The 17,774-nt window shown below is 38.3% G+C and overlaps 1 protein-coding gene and 1 long non-coding RNA gene across 3 annotated transcripts in view; both read left to right on the top strand.

Moving 5' to 3' along the window:
- The window catches only part of LOC120905506 (putative fatty acyl-CoA reductase CG5065), an 81,030-nt gene extending 70,585 nt beyond the window's left edge, over positions 1 to 10,445 (top strand). For both annotated transcript variants that reach the window (XM_040316353.1, XM_040316352.1), the window contains 2 exons: positions 9,666 to 9,791; positions 9,863 to 10,445. In XM_040316353.1, the coding sequence (XP_040172287.1) occupies positions 9,666 to 9,791; positions 9,863 to 10,142 (406 nt within the window). In that variant the 3' untranslated portion in view covers positions 10,143 to 10,445. The remainder of the gene's footprint in view (positions 1 to 9,665; positions 9,792 to 9,862) is intronic.
- Positions 10,446 to 11,556: 1,111 nt separating this feature from the next.
- LOC120906766 lies at positions 11,557 to 13,339 on the top strand. Its single transcript, XR_005740158.1, has 2 exons — positions 11,557 to 12,177; positions 12,272 to 13,339. It is a non-coding gene; the product is annotated as an uncharacterized LOC120906766 (long non-coding RNA).
- The last annotated feature ends 4,435 nt before the right edge of the window (positions 13,340 to 17,774 follow it).

The following is a 17,774-nucleotide window of genomic DNA, read 5'->3' as shown; positions in this document are numbered from 1 at the left end:
TGGCAATCCATTGTATTTAGCAAAATTGTAATCCGAAATTCCCCAAAAAAAATACAAAATTCTCCCCTTGCAGGGTATTACCCATAACTTGAAAACCGCTGACTTAGATTACACAACTCCCTGATTTATCAATCGATATAATGTATCGCTTTATATTCATATTCATATTCATATTCATATTCAAATTTATTTGTCTACCTTTTGGTTACACAAATGCTTAAATAATACTTATTACCTATGTTCCTAACCTAACAAAAATTAACACAAAATATCAAAAATTTGAGAAAATTTTTTTTTTAGAAAATTAGAATCTAAAATTTAAAAATTAAAAATTAAGGCAGCACGGGATTATGGAGGGTTCTGATGCGGGATCGGAAAGAGGATAAGGGAAGGTTGAAATCAAACATAGAGTATACACAGTTAAATCGACGAATTGCACGAAGAAGGGGGTCATTACGGCCCACTGCAGTTCGGCGGGAAGGGATCACTAGGGGAGGGCGGTTTCGAAGAACACGGTTAGGGGCGTAGAAAGGGATAGAAGAAAGAAGGGAAGGAGAATCAATATTACCAAGGAGTAATGCGGCAATAAAGGTGGATTGGGCATGGGAACGGCAGTTTTCCAATAGTTCCAGGCCAAGCTGCCGGCACCTGCCCTCGTAAGGAGGTATGGGGGAGGACAATCTACCCAGGATTTTACATATAGCAAACAAGGGGACCAGACTACTGAGCAGTACTCCAAAATCGATCTGACCAGAGAGCAGAACAGAGTCTTCAGGCACATTGGGTCGGAGAAATCGCACGCAATTTTCTTTAGGAGACCCAATGTTTTCCGCGCCTGATTGACAACTGAGTCAATGTGGTGGCTGAAGGTGAGGCCTCTGTCAAGCAAGACACCGAGGTCTTTTACGACACAAACACGATTGACTGGTACAGAATTTAGGACGTACGAGTAAGTGATTGGAGACTGCGAACGACTAAACGAAATGACGTTACACTTATCAGGACATAATGTGAGGGAATTACTAGAATACCAAGACGAAAAACGATCAAGAATATTTTGTAGGGAAATGCAATCACTAGGAGACGAAACTGGGAGAAAGATTTTGAGGTCGTCTGCGTAGCAGAGGAAACACTCAGGAGGGAGGGTGGTACGGACATCATTAATAAAAATTATGAGCAGCAAAGGACTTAGAACACTACCTTGCGGTACGCCTGCACTACATGAAAAGGGAGTAGAAAACATATCATTAAATTTAACACTATAGGAACGATCACATAGAAAAGAACGTAACCAAGATACAAAAAGATTATTGACGTCAAGTTGTGAAATTTTATTTAGAAGTAAGGAATGAGGAATACGATCAAATGCAGATTTGAAGTCAGTATAAATAGTATCAACTTGTTTAACTGACTCTAACTGGGATGATACGAAAGAGGTGAAGGACATAAGGTTAGTTGTTGTAGAACGGTTAGGAAAAAAGCCATGTTGCTGAGGGATAATAGTAGAAGAGGAGAGTTTAAACACATAGGTATGGATAATATGCTCAAATACCTTGGCTATTGCGCATTGTATTGAGATGCCACGGTAATTGGAAATGACAGACGGGTTACCTTTTTTGTGAATGGGAACTAGCCATGCCCGCTTCCACAATAAAGGGAATGAAGATGAGGACAAAGATAGGTTAAACAATTTTACCAATAGAGGGACGAATAGAAAAGGTGACTTTTTTAAAACCGAGGCTGGTATTCCATCCGGTCCAGGAGAGAAGGATGGCTTAAGTTTTTTAAGAACTTCAGAGACTGTATTAACATTGACAATACCCTCAGCCCATGCGACGGAGTTTAAACCAGGCAATATGCCCTCAGACTCCGTCAAAGGTTGACTCTCCGGTCTAGACAGACCATTGGCGAAATGCTCAGCGAATAGGGAACAGGTGTCAGCAGCATTGTCCGTAGTGACCGAACCGAGCGACATGGAAGTAGGAAGGGAAGAGGGATTACGACGCTTCTTGGCATAAGACCAAAAAAGTTTAGGATTACGGTATAACATGCATTGAAGCCTTCCAAGATACAACCTATAACTGGCCCGATTATAAATACGAAAAGCAGAAGCGGCATATTTGAAAACTCTACGATTATACTCAGAAGGAGTTGAACCGAGTTTTTTGAGGGCACGTGTCCTATCCGCCTTTATTGACCGCAATGTAGCATCGTACCAAGGAAGGCGAGAAGAGGGTTTAGAACGAGGACAACATAAAGGGAGAGCTGCCTTAACAATATTACTAAATTGCTCCACCGCTACGTCCACAGTGGAGGGAGAATCGGTTCTAATTTCTAAAAAATTCCAATCAGAGTTGGTTATGATTTCCCTAAATTTTTCTAAGTTCATTTTCCGAAAATTCAACTCAGATTTGTTATCTCTAACATTATTACCATTATGCGGTAAAGGAACATTTACTACGAATTCCAGAGGTGGGTGATAATGATCTAATTTAACAATAGGGTCAATACTACAAGAAACTGGTGAACATGAATATGTCACTAACTCATTAACAAAAACTAAATCTAGTTGCCTCCGAAAAATATTTACGACCCCTGAAAGTTGACGCAGATTGAATTCAGCTAATCCGTCTATAAAGTAGAATGAGGCAGGGTTAACGGCAAGCGGTGCGAAATAATCCTCATTTTGAGACCACGATAGTCCAGGTTGATTGAAATCACCGCATAAGACAAACAAATCCCTATCTTTCATGCGAGATTGTATTAATGTAATTGTATTGAAGAATGAGTCTAACGTGTCAGTATTCGAGCTGAGGTTTGGAGGTAAATACACACCACCAACAAAGAGTGAATGACCGTTCAGTTTAATTTGAATCCATAAAAGTTCTAACGAGCATTGGGATACTTCAATGTGCAGCGACAAGAGCTTAGCGGAACAGGCAATGAGTACACCACCGTCGCGAGAGCAGGTACTGTTAGCGCTTGAACGATCACAACGATAGACGGTATACTTTCGGTCACAGAAGAGGGATGAAGGAATCGAATCGTCCAGCCATGTCTCAGTTAATATTATGACATCATAGCTCGCAACTTCGAGAGAGATGCGAAGATCCGAAAGTTTGGTTTTGAGACCGCGAGTGTTTTGGTAGTAAAATTTTAACGGAGATTTAGAGTGCGAGTGTGTAAGTAGTGTTGCTATTGCTGCTGTGATGATCGAGGAGGTGACGTCGAGACTGCAGTGTTGTTGGTGGAGGCAGTAATGTTGTTGTTTGTTTCCATATGAATAGATACATCAGTGTTTGTGGTGACAGGTACGTGTGTATTTGTTGGTGCTGTAGTGGTAGTGGTCAGGGGATTTGTCGACAATGTAGAAATAGGAGCATTCCTACGATCCGTGAACTCTTTGAAGACAGTTCCGATCGGCCACGATGAGCATAATAATGCTTTCTCCTTATAATCCGGCGACAAACCGACTTTAAACGAAGAGAAAGTCAGAGTGCGGACATCGCGGTTAAGTGGCACCAGCTTAAAAACGGTGACATCCTCGATGCCGATTTGCTCCTTGACGAAAGTCTCCACTTCTAAGATTGTGGCTGTCGGGCGGCAGCGCGACAGGTACAACCAGAATTTAGGCGTTTCTGGTGGTAGGAGCAATGTGGCATGAGCTGAAGTGGCGATGGGTGCGGTGCCATTTAGAAGCGGAGAGGTGGCGACAACAGACGGCGGAGAACGGTCCATTAAACGAAGTTTTGCCGGGTTGCTAAGTTCGGTGGCTGGTGTTGACGAAAGAACTGGTGCTTTGGATGTCGATGTCTTGCGTTGAATGGTGAATGTAGAAGTGTGTGAAGCAGGACGAGTATCTGTGTGTTGATCGAGTGAGGATAGCATCGTGCGTTTTAGCGATTCCGCGGCAGCATCCATACGTGTTTGGAACTCAGCTGACAGCTGAGATTTGAGATCGGTGAGTGCCGCCGTTAGCTCAGCAATCATCACTGAGTGTCCGTTGCGGCGATTCTCCGAACAATTGTGGCAGAGCCACAGAATTTGAGAATCTTCTTTGATGAGATCCTTGACTGCGGCACTACTCACACCAAGACACGAACGATGAGCCCATCGCTTGCAGAAGCCGTCGCAAGTGTAAGTAAGTTCCTCGGATGACGAAGCACGGGCGCAGGTCAAACAGTGATCAGCCATGACGATTCAACAGGCTCACCGCGCCAAGGAGTATACACTTTATATCACTTATACAGGCTTTGAGCACTTGAGTATATGAACAGTTTATTGAGGCTTGCACAACTGATAATCAAAACACAGTGCAATGATAGAACCAGATCGGAATTTGCGAAAATAAGTGCCCAAAACGCAAATAAAGCGGAGCGAAATGTAGTACGTGCTATCAGTGTGAGTGTAAGCGAAGGAATTATGGATAATTTACTCCCATCGGATGTTAAATATTGGTTTTCATGATGTGCTTAGGTATTTAAAGCATTTGAACGATAGCTCATAAAATAGTGTGATATTTTTGTGGTTTCCAAAAAGGATGTAGCCGAGTCGACTGTTTGATTGCTACTAATCCTTTTATATTTTCGTCATAACCCTGACAGTCCTGCTAACACTAATACTAACGTAATCCTATGTACCCTTTCCTATAATCTTACAATCCATAAATTTGCAGCCATTTAGGCGCCAACAGCATTCCTTTATAAAACAATTATTATGTATCTAAACATCAATGAATAGAATTGTACTGTGCAGTTAATAGGAATGATATCTCCGATCTAACTGCTAGAATAAATTCCACGTAACCAACTCCCGTTTCTACATAGCCTTTCGATGCCTTTAGGTGCCTTTAATAACGTGTGAGTTAATCTTCATAACCATGATGATCACGTCTCTGATGATACTTGTCAGGATTAAACCAATTTCCATCTCCTAATGCATTCCGATTAAAACGGTTATACCAAGTTTTGTAGGCTTTCTTATGGAAAGTTCCGGCATTGCGACTAAATGAACACATTTTAACAATCGTTTAAAGTTCATTTTGGTTTAACCGAGTTCATTTGTTGTTCGTTGTTGTTCACTACTTGATATCGCATATAGGCAAACACGGGGAAAAAATTCGAGCAATATAATTAAACGACTGTTAATTTGTATCGCATACGCTCTTGACAGTCGTTTGTTTAACGGCGGCATAGGGCCAGTCGTTAAAATTAACAAATGAACTCAATGCGTTCGCGATGCCAAATTTTAGCAATTTTTAACGACTCTGGTTAATTTTTAACGACTGTTAATTTTAAACAATTTCTTTCGCGATACCAGCTAATATTTTAGCACCAGTATTGGATAAATATATGTTGGAAATGTTGCAAAGAAGATCAAATGGTTATATTTTTGCCCCAAATCAATTGCTCTGACACACAACATTTCTACTCCAATCAATTAACATGCCTCGCGCGTGAATAATGTAAGCAGGCACTTAATAAACACAAGTTTTGGTGCGAAATAACAATAAAAAGAAGAACATCATCATCATCATCATCATCAGAAAACATCAAGTTTAAAAAAAGTAGCGGAATTTGGGGCAAGTGTGCCATACGGGGTAAGAGTTCCACCAAGCATTTTCCTTAAAAAATTTAGTTTAATGATCAATTGTGTATACAGTTGGTTGCTTTCCAATGACTAGGTATACTGAGCCGAATTTCATATAGACCAATCGATATTTCCCATTGTTTTGAACTGATTTATGTTTAGTTTCAAAATTGAGCAGAATATTATAATTTTTTAATCCAACCAAATAAGCTCTCAAAAATCATGCGACCAATCAACCGAGAAAATATTTACACCACAGTTTAGCTGAGAAAACGTGATATTTTTTGTGGGGTTAGTTGAAAGAAAAAAACTTTCCTTTTGTCACTGAAAAATTCAATTTCAAAAAAGTTACAACTTTTGGGGCAAAAAAGCCATCTCTATTCGGGGCAAGTGTGCCACCATCTTTCATAGGCGCGAGCTGTCAAAAATGTAAACATTAGCCGGCATCGCGAATAAATGAACACATTTTAACAGTCGTTTAAAGTTAATTTTGTTTTAACCGAGTTCACTTGTTGTTCATTCCTGTTAAAATAAACGATCGTCAAAACAGTTAACGACTGCTCGATATCGCATATAGGCAAACACGGGGAAAAAATTCGAGCAGTATAATTAAACGTCTGTTAATTTGTATCGCATACGCTCTTGACAGTCGTTTGTTTAACGGCGGCATAGGGCCAGTCGTTAAAATTAACAAATGAACTCAATGCGTTCGCGATGCCGAATTCTAGCAATTTTTAACGACTCTGGTTAATTTTTAACGACTGTTAATTTTAAACCAATTCTTTCGCGATACCAGCTAATGTCATAAAAAAATCTGACTGAAACAAAATCCATATCAGCGTCACGTGTAGCATGCACATGCACATGCTATACTGTTTTCAACCAGTTCACACACATTTCTTATTACACTTAATAAACACAAAATTGTCAACACAACACAACACACAAAAAGAGCTATTTCCAACCACTCAAGATATCAAAACAACCCAAACCACATAAATAACCTTACGTCAGGAATTGTAAGTCAGTAGAAAAACCCTTATCCAAAAACACTTAAAAAACACACAAGCGACACACAACCCCGGAGGTGCGAAAAAACCTTACCCAGCACAAAACGCTTCAAGTGGGTAAAGCGTAAAAACACAGCATTGCATAATAGCAACCAACAGTTAATAAATAATGAAATAGGAGACACCGTACCTCGTGTGTACAAACAGAACCGTTAATCGTAAGCGTAGGAAACAAAACACCGCGTAAGCGCCAGAACCCAGAACTGACCTTACAGAATAATTGCAACCATATGTAAACTCAAAAACCTAACCCTCAGCATAACTGACATAAAACAGAAAGCGAAAGTAAACGCAAAATCTAATTGAAGAGAAAAGTACCGTATAAGTAAAGATGTTAGATAAGACCGAGCACTGCTCATTTACGCACAGTACTCATAGTGACACGGTTCAGTGGAGCCGTTTAAGTCTTATCGTAATTCGCGCAAACAACACAAATGTGTTAAATTAATTCATTGTGTCCACTCGTTACCTCGAGCTATGATGGCTCCCAGTGATCATCCGAAACTCTGCTTTGTTTTGACGAATTGACCCCACGAGTGATGTTTAATCCTTCTGCACCGCTGTTCTAACAATTGCAACCTGATCCGAACATTACACACGTACTCAATGGTGATAATCAGAGGTGATACTCAGAACGATTGGTGTGACTAATACATGCTCATGACATGTTTGCGACCATCGCTTGGTCAGTCACTATATCACGACTTTTTTTGCTGTGATTAATTTTGCAAAATGTCACTGACATAGTCATGACAAATTCTGGTTGAAATAAAATCTTCACAGCGTCACGAGCTCTACTGCGAAGATCAGAGGCGAGCCTCAAAAGTGGGTGCGACCATCACATGCTTGGTGACATTGTGTGCAACCAACTCGTGTTCAATCACTTGGTCGCGACATTTCCAGTCGGTGATCATCGCGATGGTCACGGAAGCTATGCATTGCGTGCGAGTGGTTCCAAGATACAAAATGAGCATGTTTTCTCGCTCTGTTTGACCCGACAGATAATCAAAACAGATAGAGGGAGAAAGCATGCTCATTTTGTTGCTAGAGCCCACGCGCCAAGTATATTCCAATAATGTCGCGATTATCGCCGACAACAATGCCGTGACCAAGTGAGTGACCAAAAGTTGGGTGCTAAACTAAAAGTCACCAAGCATGTGATTGATTCTCCTACTGTTTCAGGATAGTCACTGATCATCTCAGTTGTGTACGTGATCTGATTTGAGCTTCGTTTCAGTCATGAGTGTTGATGATTGAATCAGTAGCATTTGGCAGCACTGTTAACAGCCAGAAATAATCATGATAATGCTTGCGCCGGCATTAAGCTAAGCTTGTCAGTTAGAGTATCGCGTTGGACTCTAGAATTCACATGTCGTGTTCAGCATGTCATGACGCACTTTTATTGACTATTAGCAATGAGCATCAAGCTACCACGGATATTTTCATTGTTTTCGTTGGTGAAAATCTCGTGATACTCATGACATTTTGCAGCACTGTTTTATTTCTAATAAATAGTCCTAACCGTTTCAAATGGTTATGAGATTTAAATTGCCTTTTGAAAAACTCGTTTTTGTGAGTTATCACTTGAAATGCTTAAGGTGGCACACTTGCCCCAAATTCCGCTATTGTAAAAGTAGGAGGAGGAGGAGTTGCTTGAGAATAAGATATTCACACAGAAAGTGTAGATACAGGGTTTACCAGTCTAATGAACAACTGTCCACTTGTTTATAACAACAGTCGTTTTGATACCGCTGTCTACCACTTGCTCACACGTCAGATGATGAAAACTGCACTGTCCAATTTAATAACACTACTAATGCCCAAATGATAAGTAAAAATCTGTAGAACTCGTTCGTTTCAAATCTTCAACTTTGAACTGCTGAAGCGGCATGAAGGAGTGTTGCCAAGTGGCGTTTGGATTGGGTGCAACAGAAATCAACAGAGGGTTAAGTATCAATATCCATAATAAAACATGAAACTGAAGGGCATGCCTAGAAATGTAGTTGCTACATGTCTAGAAATATTACAAAAGGATAGACAACCGTCCAGAAACCCTTCCTCTGCACTGAAGTTATACAGGGTTTACCAGCATAATAAACAACTGTCCACTTGTTTAAAACAATAGTCGTTTTGAATAGACACCGCTGTCTACCACTTGCTCACACGTCAGATGGTGTAAGCTACTCTGTCCAATTCAATAACACAATTTTCGCCTTCGAGTAGCAACTGTCAGATCCGGCATTGTTTGTTTTGTTTTGACAAATTTTGCAAAAACAAAACATTTTCAAACACTTTTCTTTTATTCAAGAAATATGCAGTATAAACCATACATTTCAATAAATCAAAACATTAATTTTGTTAATTATTCAACAACCACAAGAAACCGTGCCGAATCCGACCGTTGTGCAATCGAAGGCGAAAATTGTGTTATTGAATTGGACAGAGTAGCTTACACCATCTGACGTGTGAGCAAGTGGTAGACAGCGGTGTCTATTCAAAACGACTATTGTTATAAACAAGTGGACAGTTGATTATTATGTTGGTAAACCCTGTAAATAAAAATAAATTAATTTTTTCATAAAAATCAAGATTTGTCATACGAGTAATGATTGACGTTTTTAATGATTGTATCTAATCTAAATACGTATTCTTACCCACCCGTCAATTTGACGGTTGTTCGTAAAGACAGTTATGTGAGATATTTGCTGATAAACATATGGTTAAAGTGGTCCACTTACAAAAAGAGCAACTGAAAAGCGTAATCAAAACAGCCATTCTTGAACCTACGTTCCGCGCTCTCTTTTTTCCAGATCGGTAGGTTCGGTTCGTTCCTCAATTTTCGGAACTATTCCCACCACCTTTTTTAATTGCTTCTTAAAACACTGCTTAAAATTGCTTTTTGGTTTACCCTGGACCTTAAACGGTTTAAATTATTTTTATGAACGTAATCTCCCTTTTCTCATCAAATCACGATTTTTAACGTCGTACCATCTTTTTTGTTTTTAGCTTGGCGAAATTACAGCGGAAAATCTACACAGCGAATATTGCCCTCGAGTATTTCATTTTGAATAACTGGGACTTCAAAAATGGCAACTTTATACGCCTAGCATCAGAAATAAAACCAGAGGACAAGTAAGCTTCTAAATTATCCTGTGTATCTAAGCTAAAATTAATTATTTTTTCTGTTATATGTATTATTACAGCAAAGATTTCTACTATCGCGATTTTATAGAGTTTGATGTAACACTGTACTTTCGTAATTGCATTCTCGGTGCTAGACGATATTTGCTCAAAGAAAAAGATGAAAATATTCCACGTGCGCTTACGCATCTGAAACGGATGAAGATATTGGATAAATTTTGTAAATACGTTATCTTATTTATCTTTCTATACGTTATTTTAATACAGTTTGGTGTGCTTGAAATGATACTTTTCATAATTTCGTACAAACCTTCTTATATTATTGATAACGAATGTACATAACTCTGAGTCACGTGTAGTAAAAAGATTACGAACAAGAATCATGTAGATTTGGCGAAACTATCAGAACTATGATCAGATATTTTGTTGCGAAGTAAGGCTCAGCTATAATGTTAACTTAAGAATGTTATCCGCACACAAACTTAAAATACGGTGTTGAATCTTCTGGACTGAACTAATAGAATATAATTTTATGTAAGGTGTTTCAGGTGTTGTAGGAGGTTTGTGAATGGTGATCTAAATAAATATTGAATAGCAAATTATGTGGACTCATTCTGGCGAGTCATTCTGCTTTTGAATTAAAAATGGCGCTTTTGAAAAATTATCCTATAGCTTCAATAATCAAGTTATATTTGACAATGTCTAAGTTTTATTTAAACAATAAAAGGTATGAAAAGGCCCGAAGATGGTTAATAATATTATCACTGCGTTACAAACTCAAACTCTCTACTACACTATACCAAATCGCACTGACAACAATTGAGGTGACATGATGACATGGAGCCGGTCTCGTAGTACAGTCGTCAACTCGTACGACTTAACAACATGCCCGTCATGGATGGGTTCAAGCCCCAAATAGACCGTGCCGCCATACGTAGGACTGACTATCCTGCTATGGGGGGGGGGAATCAATTAGTCACTGAAAGCCAAGCCCACAAGTGGTACAGGCAGGCCTTGACCGACAACGGTTGTTGAGCCAAAGAAGAAGAATTAGAATTTGCATTTGCATTTCTGTTGGCCGTATGACTACAACATGCCCGTCATGAGGTTCAAGCCCCAAATGGACTGTGCCCCCATATGTAGGACTGACTATCATGCTATGTGTAATCAGTAAAGGCAGAGTGAACCGGTACGAAGCGGAGTAGTGGATCTTTGTCATCTCAACGTCCAGGCATTCAGGAACACCTGGAAGGGTACATTTGGAACCGTTTGAGCTTAGAAGCCTTACCTAGGGTAGGGGGACGAAACTAAGGTCATGAAATAAGTTGGTGGACAATGTTTTAGGAAGTTTAACGCCCTATGTTGCCAGTTCGAACGAATCTAAATTGCTCTGATCTGTGGTGGTTTATTTATACTACGAAAAGTTATTGATTTGGTATAATATTTTGTGGCGTTCTAATTATAATACGTGGTGATTGATTTTCCTATTGATCCGTGTCCTGCAACTGACAGCATCTGAGATCGTGGAAGGCCGTTAAGAGTTTCGGGAGCGATCGGGCTACCGAGAAGGGCACTCGATCATAGGAGGAGAGTTTTGATGGCACCTTGCTAAGGTGCATTCTACATTCTCCCCCTCCTTGTAAAAAAAAGAAATTAAATTCTAAAACAAATCCCTTTCTAAGATTTTGTTTTTTAGGCAGTGCAGTTAAAAACATAGATTTTTTTTTATCGGGGGTTTTCCTCTGCGGTAAGTAATTCTAGATCATAGCGATCGGCTTGCACGAGATGATAACACAATTTCCTTTCCTAACATTTTCTATTTGCATGCGTCCTGCCGCACGAGCTCGCCGACCTACGCGTCGATCCGGTTTTAAGTGGCAAGCGGGATAAGGGATAGATCTAGTACACCGCATACCATCCGACCGATTTCCCGAAGCGGTAGCACACCTCACTAGTCGAGGGGGTTTTCCCCTGCGGTAAGTATTGATACATCATAGCGATCGGTTTGCACGAGACAATGTAGGCAGTTTATTAATATTTTTTATTTTTTATTTTTCTTACTATTTGTATGCCTCTTGCTGCACGAGCTCGTCGACCTACGCGTCGATCCGGATTTAAGTGGCAGCGGGAAAAGGAATCTACAACGCCAACCATCCGACAGTGTTCACGATAAGAAAGGAAACGTCTCTTATCGTGGGGTTTCCCCTGCGGTAAGTTATTTCACATCACCAGTACAAGACCGTAACAAAATTTGTAAACTTAAATGTTTCTTTTTTTTTTGCATGATCCCTACCGCATGAGTTCGTGCTACATGTTGGAATTACACGCGAAATGATAGAGAATCGTTTTTCAGTACACATGCCACAACACACTATCTGTAACTAACCACATGCTCATTTACTTTTTACTGTATCTCTTATGGTTGTTTAAACGTTATTTTGTTTGTTTTACATTCTATTTCATTTTCTAAGGTATTCGTTTTCCTTCATCTAACTGTAAGAAACAGTCACTGCGCAACATCCTACGATAGCCAAGCATATAGACGAAACATTAATGTTGTATCATGCTAACCCGTGACAGGCAAGTGCTCAGTAACTCACGCACGTCCTTCAACGCACACATCGTGAAACATCTGGTGAATGAGATTGCTGAGCAAAACACTCACCAAACGGAATAGAATGGATGAGTTTATTTTATGCATCATGTACCTCCCTTTTGCCTTAAAATGTGACCAGTGCCTTTTTTTCTTTTGTTTTACGTTAGCATAGGATTAGTATTAGTATTAGTTTGGTTTAATTAGATATAAGATTTTATTGTGCTTAATATACGCATGGACTATTGAAACATATAATTATGTGTTTGTTGAGCAACACCATTTGGGTAAAAAAAATTATTTACGTATACTCGTGAGGAAGCACGCACTTTGAGTAATAATTAACATCAGATTTGCTAATCATAAAACCAAACGTTGTGTTAGAGCGTATGTGAGGCCGTTGTTTGTTACGCTCGTTATGTTGCCTGCGGTTCTCGGATCGAACAAAATGCTGACAAGACAGATGGTTATAGACAATCGATCCTAGCACTTGCAGCAGGTGCGTAATCGATAGAACAGTATTTCTTCTTGGTCGCGATCGTCCGATGTTCTCCGCTGGTTCAGCGGATCAATGGTCAATTCAAGCGGTGAGGTGAGCCTTGCGTGTCACTATGGTGCACGTAACTATATATTAACAACATCTTACAGTATTATTAAAGGCCATGGTTACGTTATAGTTCAAACCACGCAACAAGCATAAGGAAACTGTAATTGATATTTGAATCAGTTAACAAATTATCTAATGGAACAGATAATGAAGTTGATTTGGAAATGTGTACACAATCATGCACACAATCGTGACATTATCGCAAGTGTATATTGCACTATAACGTTATTTACATGTTAAAATGATTCATTATACAAACACATATATATATTTATTGCATCAAATATACTACACATTTTTTTATCTGAAATTGTATAAATATATCGCATTACTCACCAATTGATAGCCTATTTGTTTTTCTTTCGTTTGGCATTGGGGTGTAGTAGCCACATTTGGGATATGTAATATAATCATATTTTTTATTCTACTGGGTTCGGTCGGTTCGATCGGTAACAAGATAGGAAAAATCAAATAGGTGCACATAATAATATGCACGCACCACTAACAAATACTTTTACTAGACCCGTACCAAACAGAGTCCAGTGTATGTTTAGTACACCTTGTATATTGTTCATTTGAATCTGAAAATTTGAATAAGAAACAAAGATGGTAAAAACCCAATAGGGTAACTGTACCAGTTTTCGGCAGGCTAGTGCAGCAGTTTCACAAAAATTGCTCACACATCAATATTTTTCATTATTTTTCTTGAAAGTGTTGTTATTCTGGTTGATAAACTATCATAGTATGTTACAATATTTTTCATTTGCCGGTTCAAAGCCCTTTTTCATAAAAATTCGTGAAAATCCAAACATTGATTTTGCTCCTATTTTCGGCAGTTTGTTCCTATTTTCGGCAGGCTGTGTTCCTATTTTCGGCAGCGCGAATACGGGTCAGAAAATGTTTGTATCAATGTGAATATGTACAAAAAAATGTTTAAAGCAATGTAACACTCTTACTTTCCTAAGATTGGTGTTAAAAAGCACTTTAATTATTAATTTTATGTTGCTTATTTTGGCCCGTTTTGACAGCCATTTTAATGCGACGTTTAAACAGAGCAGCCATTGACAGTTTGATGGTTATAGCGTACGGTGCGAACTGGCTTACAAATATTTATTTTTCTCTTAAGTTAGTGCATTGTTTGTCGTACAATTGGTGATATTTGGTACAAGAAAGGTCATATTATGTGTCGACATACGCATTGTAGTGTTCTGATCAATTTTAAAAGGAATATTCAGCCAAATTCAAAGTGTGTTATTGTTCCGAGTTTCGGCAGGAGCCCACAACATTGAGCTGTCAAAAATAAACATTTCCCAAATGACAGTGGGACCCCCTAAAAATTGGCCAAAAAATGACAGATTTTTGACAGGATCGGATTTTGGTTCGGATTGAATCAAAATCCGATCTTCTCATCGCGAGGCGACCCAGTGATGAGATGTGAAGAATGAGAAGTGAGATAATATGAGCTTCGGAGCATGCGGACACAAGGTGATTTGATAACAAGATGAAATTAAAATAAAAACCTTGAACGGAAAGGGTAAAAAAAAATGATCTTGATTTTATTATCAATCTTGCTTGAGATATTGATTTTGCTACATGGGATTATTGTGTATGTGTATGTCAAGGATCCATATTGGCACTTGTTTTCCAAGGCGTTGTGCATCGTGTGGAGAGAGCTGTAGAAGAGAAGAAGAGCGAATTGTTAGATTATTGTGAGAGAGAAGAGCATTATAGTTTTACCATCACATCATCGCTCGATCGAATCGAACTGTGTACGCCCGTCTTGGTATTCCACCATCATTTGCGTGAAACCATCTCGGGACTTGCTTACCATTCTGTATAGAGCGGTACAAAAGCAGAGGACGAACAAAAACACATACAAAGCCAAACTGAAAAATTGTACAGGTGTGTATACGGAGTGTGAACTTGAGCGCTTTAGAAAAATGGGTATAATATCTTTCATTTCTTTAAATTTTAGGGAATATGGATATTCAGCAAAATAATAAACGCCTGCGATGCGAAGGCGAGGAAATTATTTCATCAATAGATGATTTTATGGATGAACTAATCCCGTATGAGGAAGAGCAGCAAGGGCAAGCAAGTGCCAGTGAAGCAAGTGATAAATCATGTAACGCATCAAACGCAATAATGGAAATGTTGAGGAAAATTCAAGAAACACAAAACTCTATCCTTAGCGAATTGAGCCAACAGAAATTAGAAATTTTAGAGATCAAAGAAAGCCAAAATCTATTTCAAGAAAAGATAGCTAAACAATCGAAAAACATTTTCCAGCTACAAGTTTATATTGAGAAGCTAAGCAGTGTAGTTTGTGATGGAAAAGGAGTAAAAACTAACCCCCCTGAGGGATTTAGGAAGCTAGAAAATAAGAAGGATTTAGATGATTTCAACCAAAGAATAGGATCAGACGAAGATTACAAAGTTAAAATATATCAGTGGTTGGATCATAACATGATGAAAGGAGATATGAAAAACAGGATGAATGATTCACGTGACATGATCTTCTGCCCAGAGTTGTTTGCAGGTTGTAACTGGAAAGGCGGCCCGATAAGTAACCCTAAAATTCCTTTAGCTTCATATACAAATCTTTTAGAACTTTTCAGATCTATTGGTAGCAATTCATTGAAAGAGGCAACTGAAGAAGACGTTGTTGATTTCTTCAAATTGAAATTGCGATACGGAAAAGATCGTTTAAATTTAAAAAACCCAAAAGCTACTTAGAAATTGTTTTAAATATGAATCTAAAAGATTTATGGGTAGGACCGCTTTTTTTGCTGCAATCTACAAATAATTTTGTCGCAATTAATGAATTAACGTGGTTCATTCCTCGTGTTTTTGTTTATTCATCACCTTATTCATTATTTCATCCATCCTTCACATTCACAAAAATATAACGTTTAACGTTAGAACTGTATTGAGCCAGAACATATGTGTGAATTTATGTTTATTGAATAAGTTGCGAATAATGTTAGCAGATATAGGCATTACAATGGAATTATTTAAATTTGTTGATCTTTGTACTAAGATATTTTGTTACCATATCATTAAAAAAACATTGAATATAAAAGAGAACTCTGGCAAAGAAAATTGATTTGAACACATAAACTTACATGTACTTATATTATATTTTTAAATATACACCTTATATTCTACTATCATTAAACTAATCTTACAACAAATTTGAGACAGAGAATTTCATTCTGCCTCTGGATTAAGTCCGACCTTATACCGGGTCTACTCGGTTGCTTATGATCTATAGCTTAATCTACTTAACCTTCTTAACCTACTTAACCTACTTAACCTACCTAACCTACCTAACCTACCTAACCTACCTAACCTACCTAACTTACCTAACCTACCTAACCTATTTAACCTACTTAACCGTATTGACCTAACCAAGGCTTTTTATGTTAAGGTATGTATTAATGGCGTAAAATGTACTTTAGCCCCTGTTCGTATTGTCTTAATTGCTACCATTTTACATTTAATATCAGTTATTGGAATAGTTCGAAGCGTTGTTGAAATATCGTTTTCGTATCCAATATAGTTATAGATTTTATCGGAGGCAATAGGAGTAGTAAAGGCTTGAAAACGTCTTACCAAAGGATACCTATGTACAACGACTGATCCTGATTCCTCGATGGCTTTTTCGTACTTAACTATGATATTTCTTTTTGTTAAAAACCAAGAATCCTTAAAATTTTTCCTTAACAAAAATCCTTGCCTAACTTGCAAAATTGTCTCATCCTTTTTTACTTTAAGTGTAGGATACGTCATACTTTCCTGGTTTCTTTGTGCTGCAGTGTCTATGTCTCGCAACAATATAATTTTTCCTATCGCTTGATGCAAACTTCGGTAGCCAGATTTTACGTAACTATGTTTGATTATTTGTAACATATTTTCACAGGAATGTGTTGACAAAGTAATCAGAGGGCCTAAATTGTTAACCTCTTCGTATACATGAAGCAAGAGATGAACATTACTCACTAGATGTATGCGATCGTACACAACACTATAATCCTCAACAAATTTCCTCAACAATGTACCGGCATACTCCCACTGGTCCTTAAATGCCCATGATGATAATATAGTTATAGCGCAATATAATAATTTAAAATGTTCGTATGCTAGTCTACCTATTCTATCTTGCAAAACAACTATACCTGCGTAATGTAAAAAACTACCGAATTCAGTACCTTTCCAAAAGTGAAGATAATTAAGAGACCTAAACTTCCTATGAATTTCTGTGGGCAGCAGTATACTTATAAGCTCTTCTGATATTTCATCTATGTCTTCCTTGCACCATTTTTTAAAGGGGGCAAGAGCTCCTTCGACCCAGCCTAGCAGAAGCTTGAAAACAATACCCAATTGTATTAAATGTAATAAATCGCTAGTAGCTATACCTTTTATCATGTCGAACTTTTTTAGATCTGTAAGAGGGGTTTTCCCTCTTCGATGGCCTGTAGAACTGGGTTTTTCTTCTCTAAATTACTTATCTGTTCTTAGTGGAGCTGTTGTATCCTCGAAAATAACTTTTTTTGGTGTTTTTAGGGAAGTACCACAGCATTTACATTTTAAACACCCATGTACTCCGTTGTAGTAGCAAACTTCTGCAATAAAATTGTACAACGAAATTCATACACATTATTAAATTTAAAATAAAAGAGCGATTCCAATTACTCACGTTTAATAAATGCGCGTGCAGGCGAGTCAGCGATTATGACTCTAACCGAAACAGTTATTTTTTTGCCGTTAAGGT

This window comes from Anopheles arabiensis, chromosome X (assembly GCF_016920715.1).
Source record: "Anopheles arabiensis isolate DONGOLA chromosome X, AaraD3, whole genome shotgun sequence".
NCBI classification, from domain to species: Eukaryota; Metazoa; Arthropoda; class Insecta; order Diptera; family Culicidae; genus Anopheles; species Anopheles arabiensis.
Note: the sequence above shows the minus strand (reverse complement) of the source record. Positions and strands in the feature narration are given on the sequence as shown.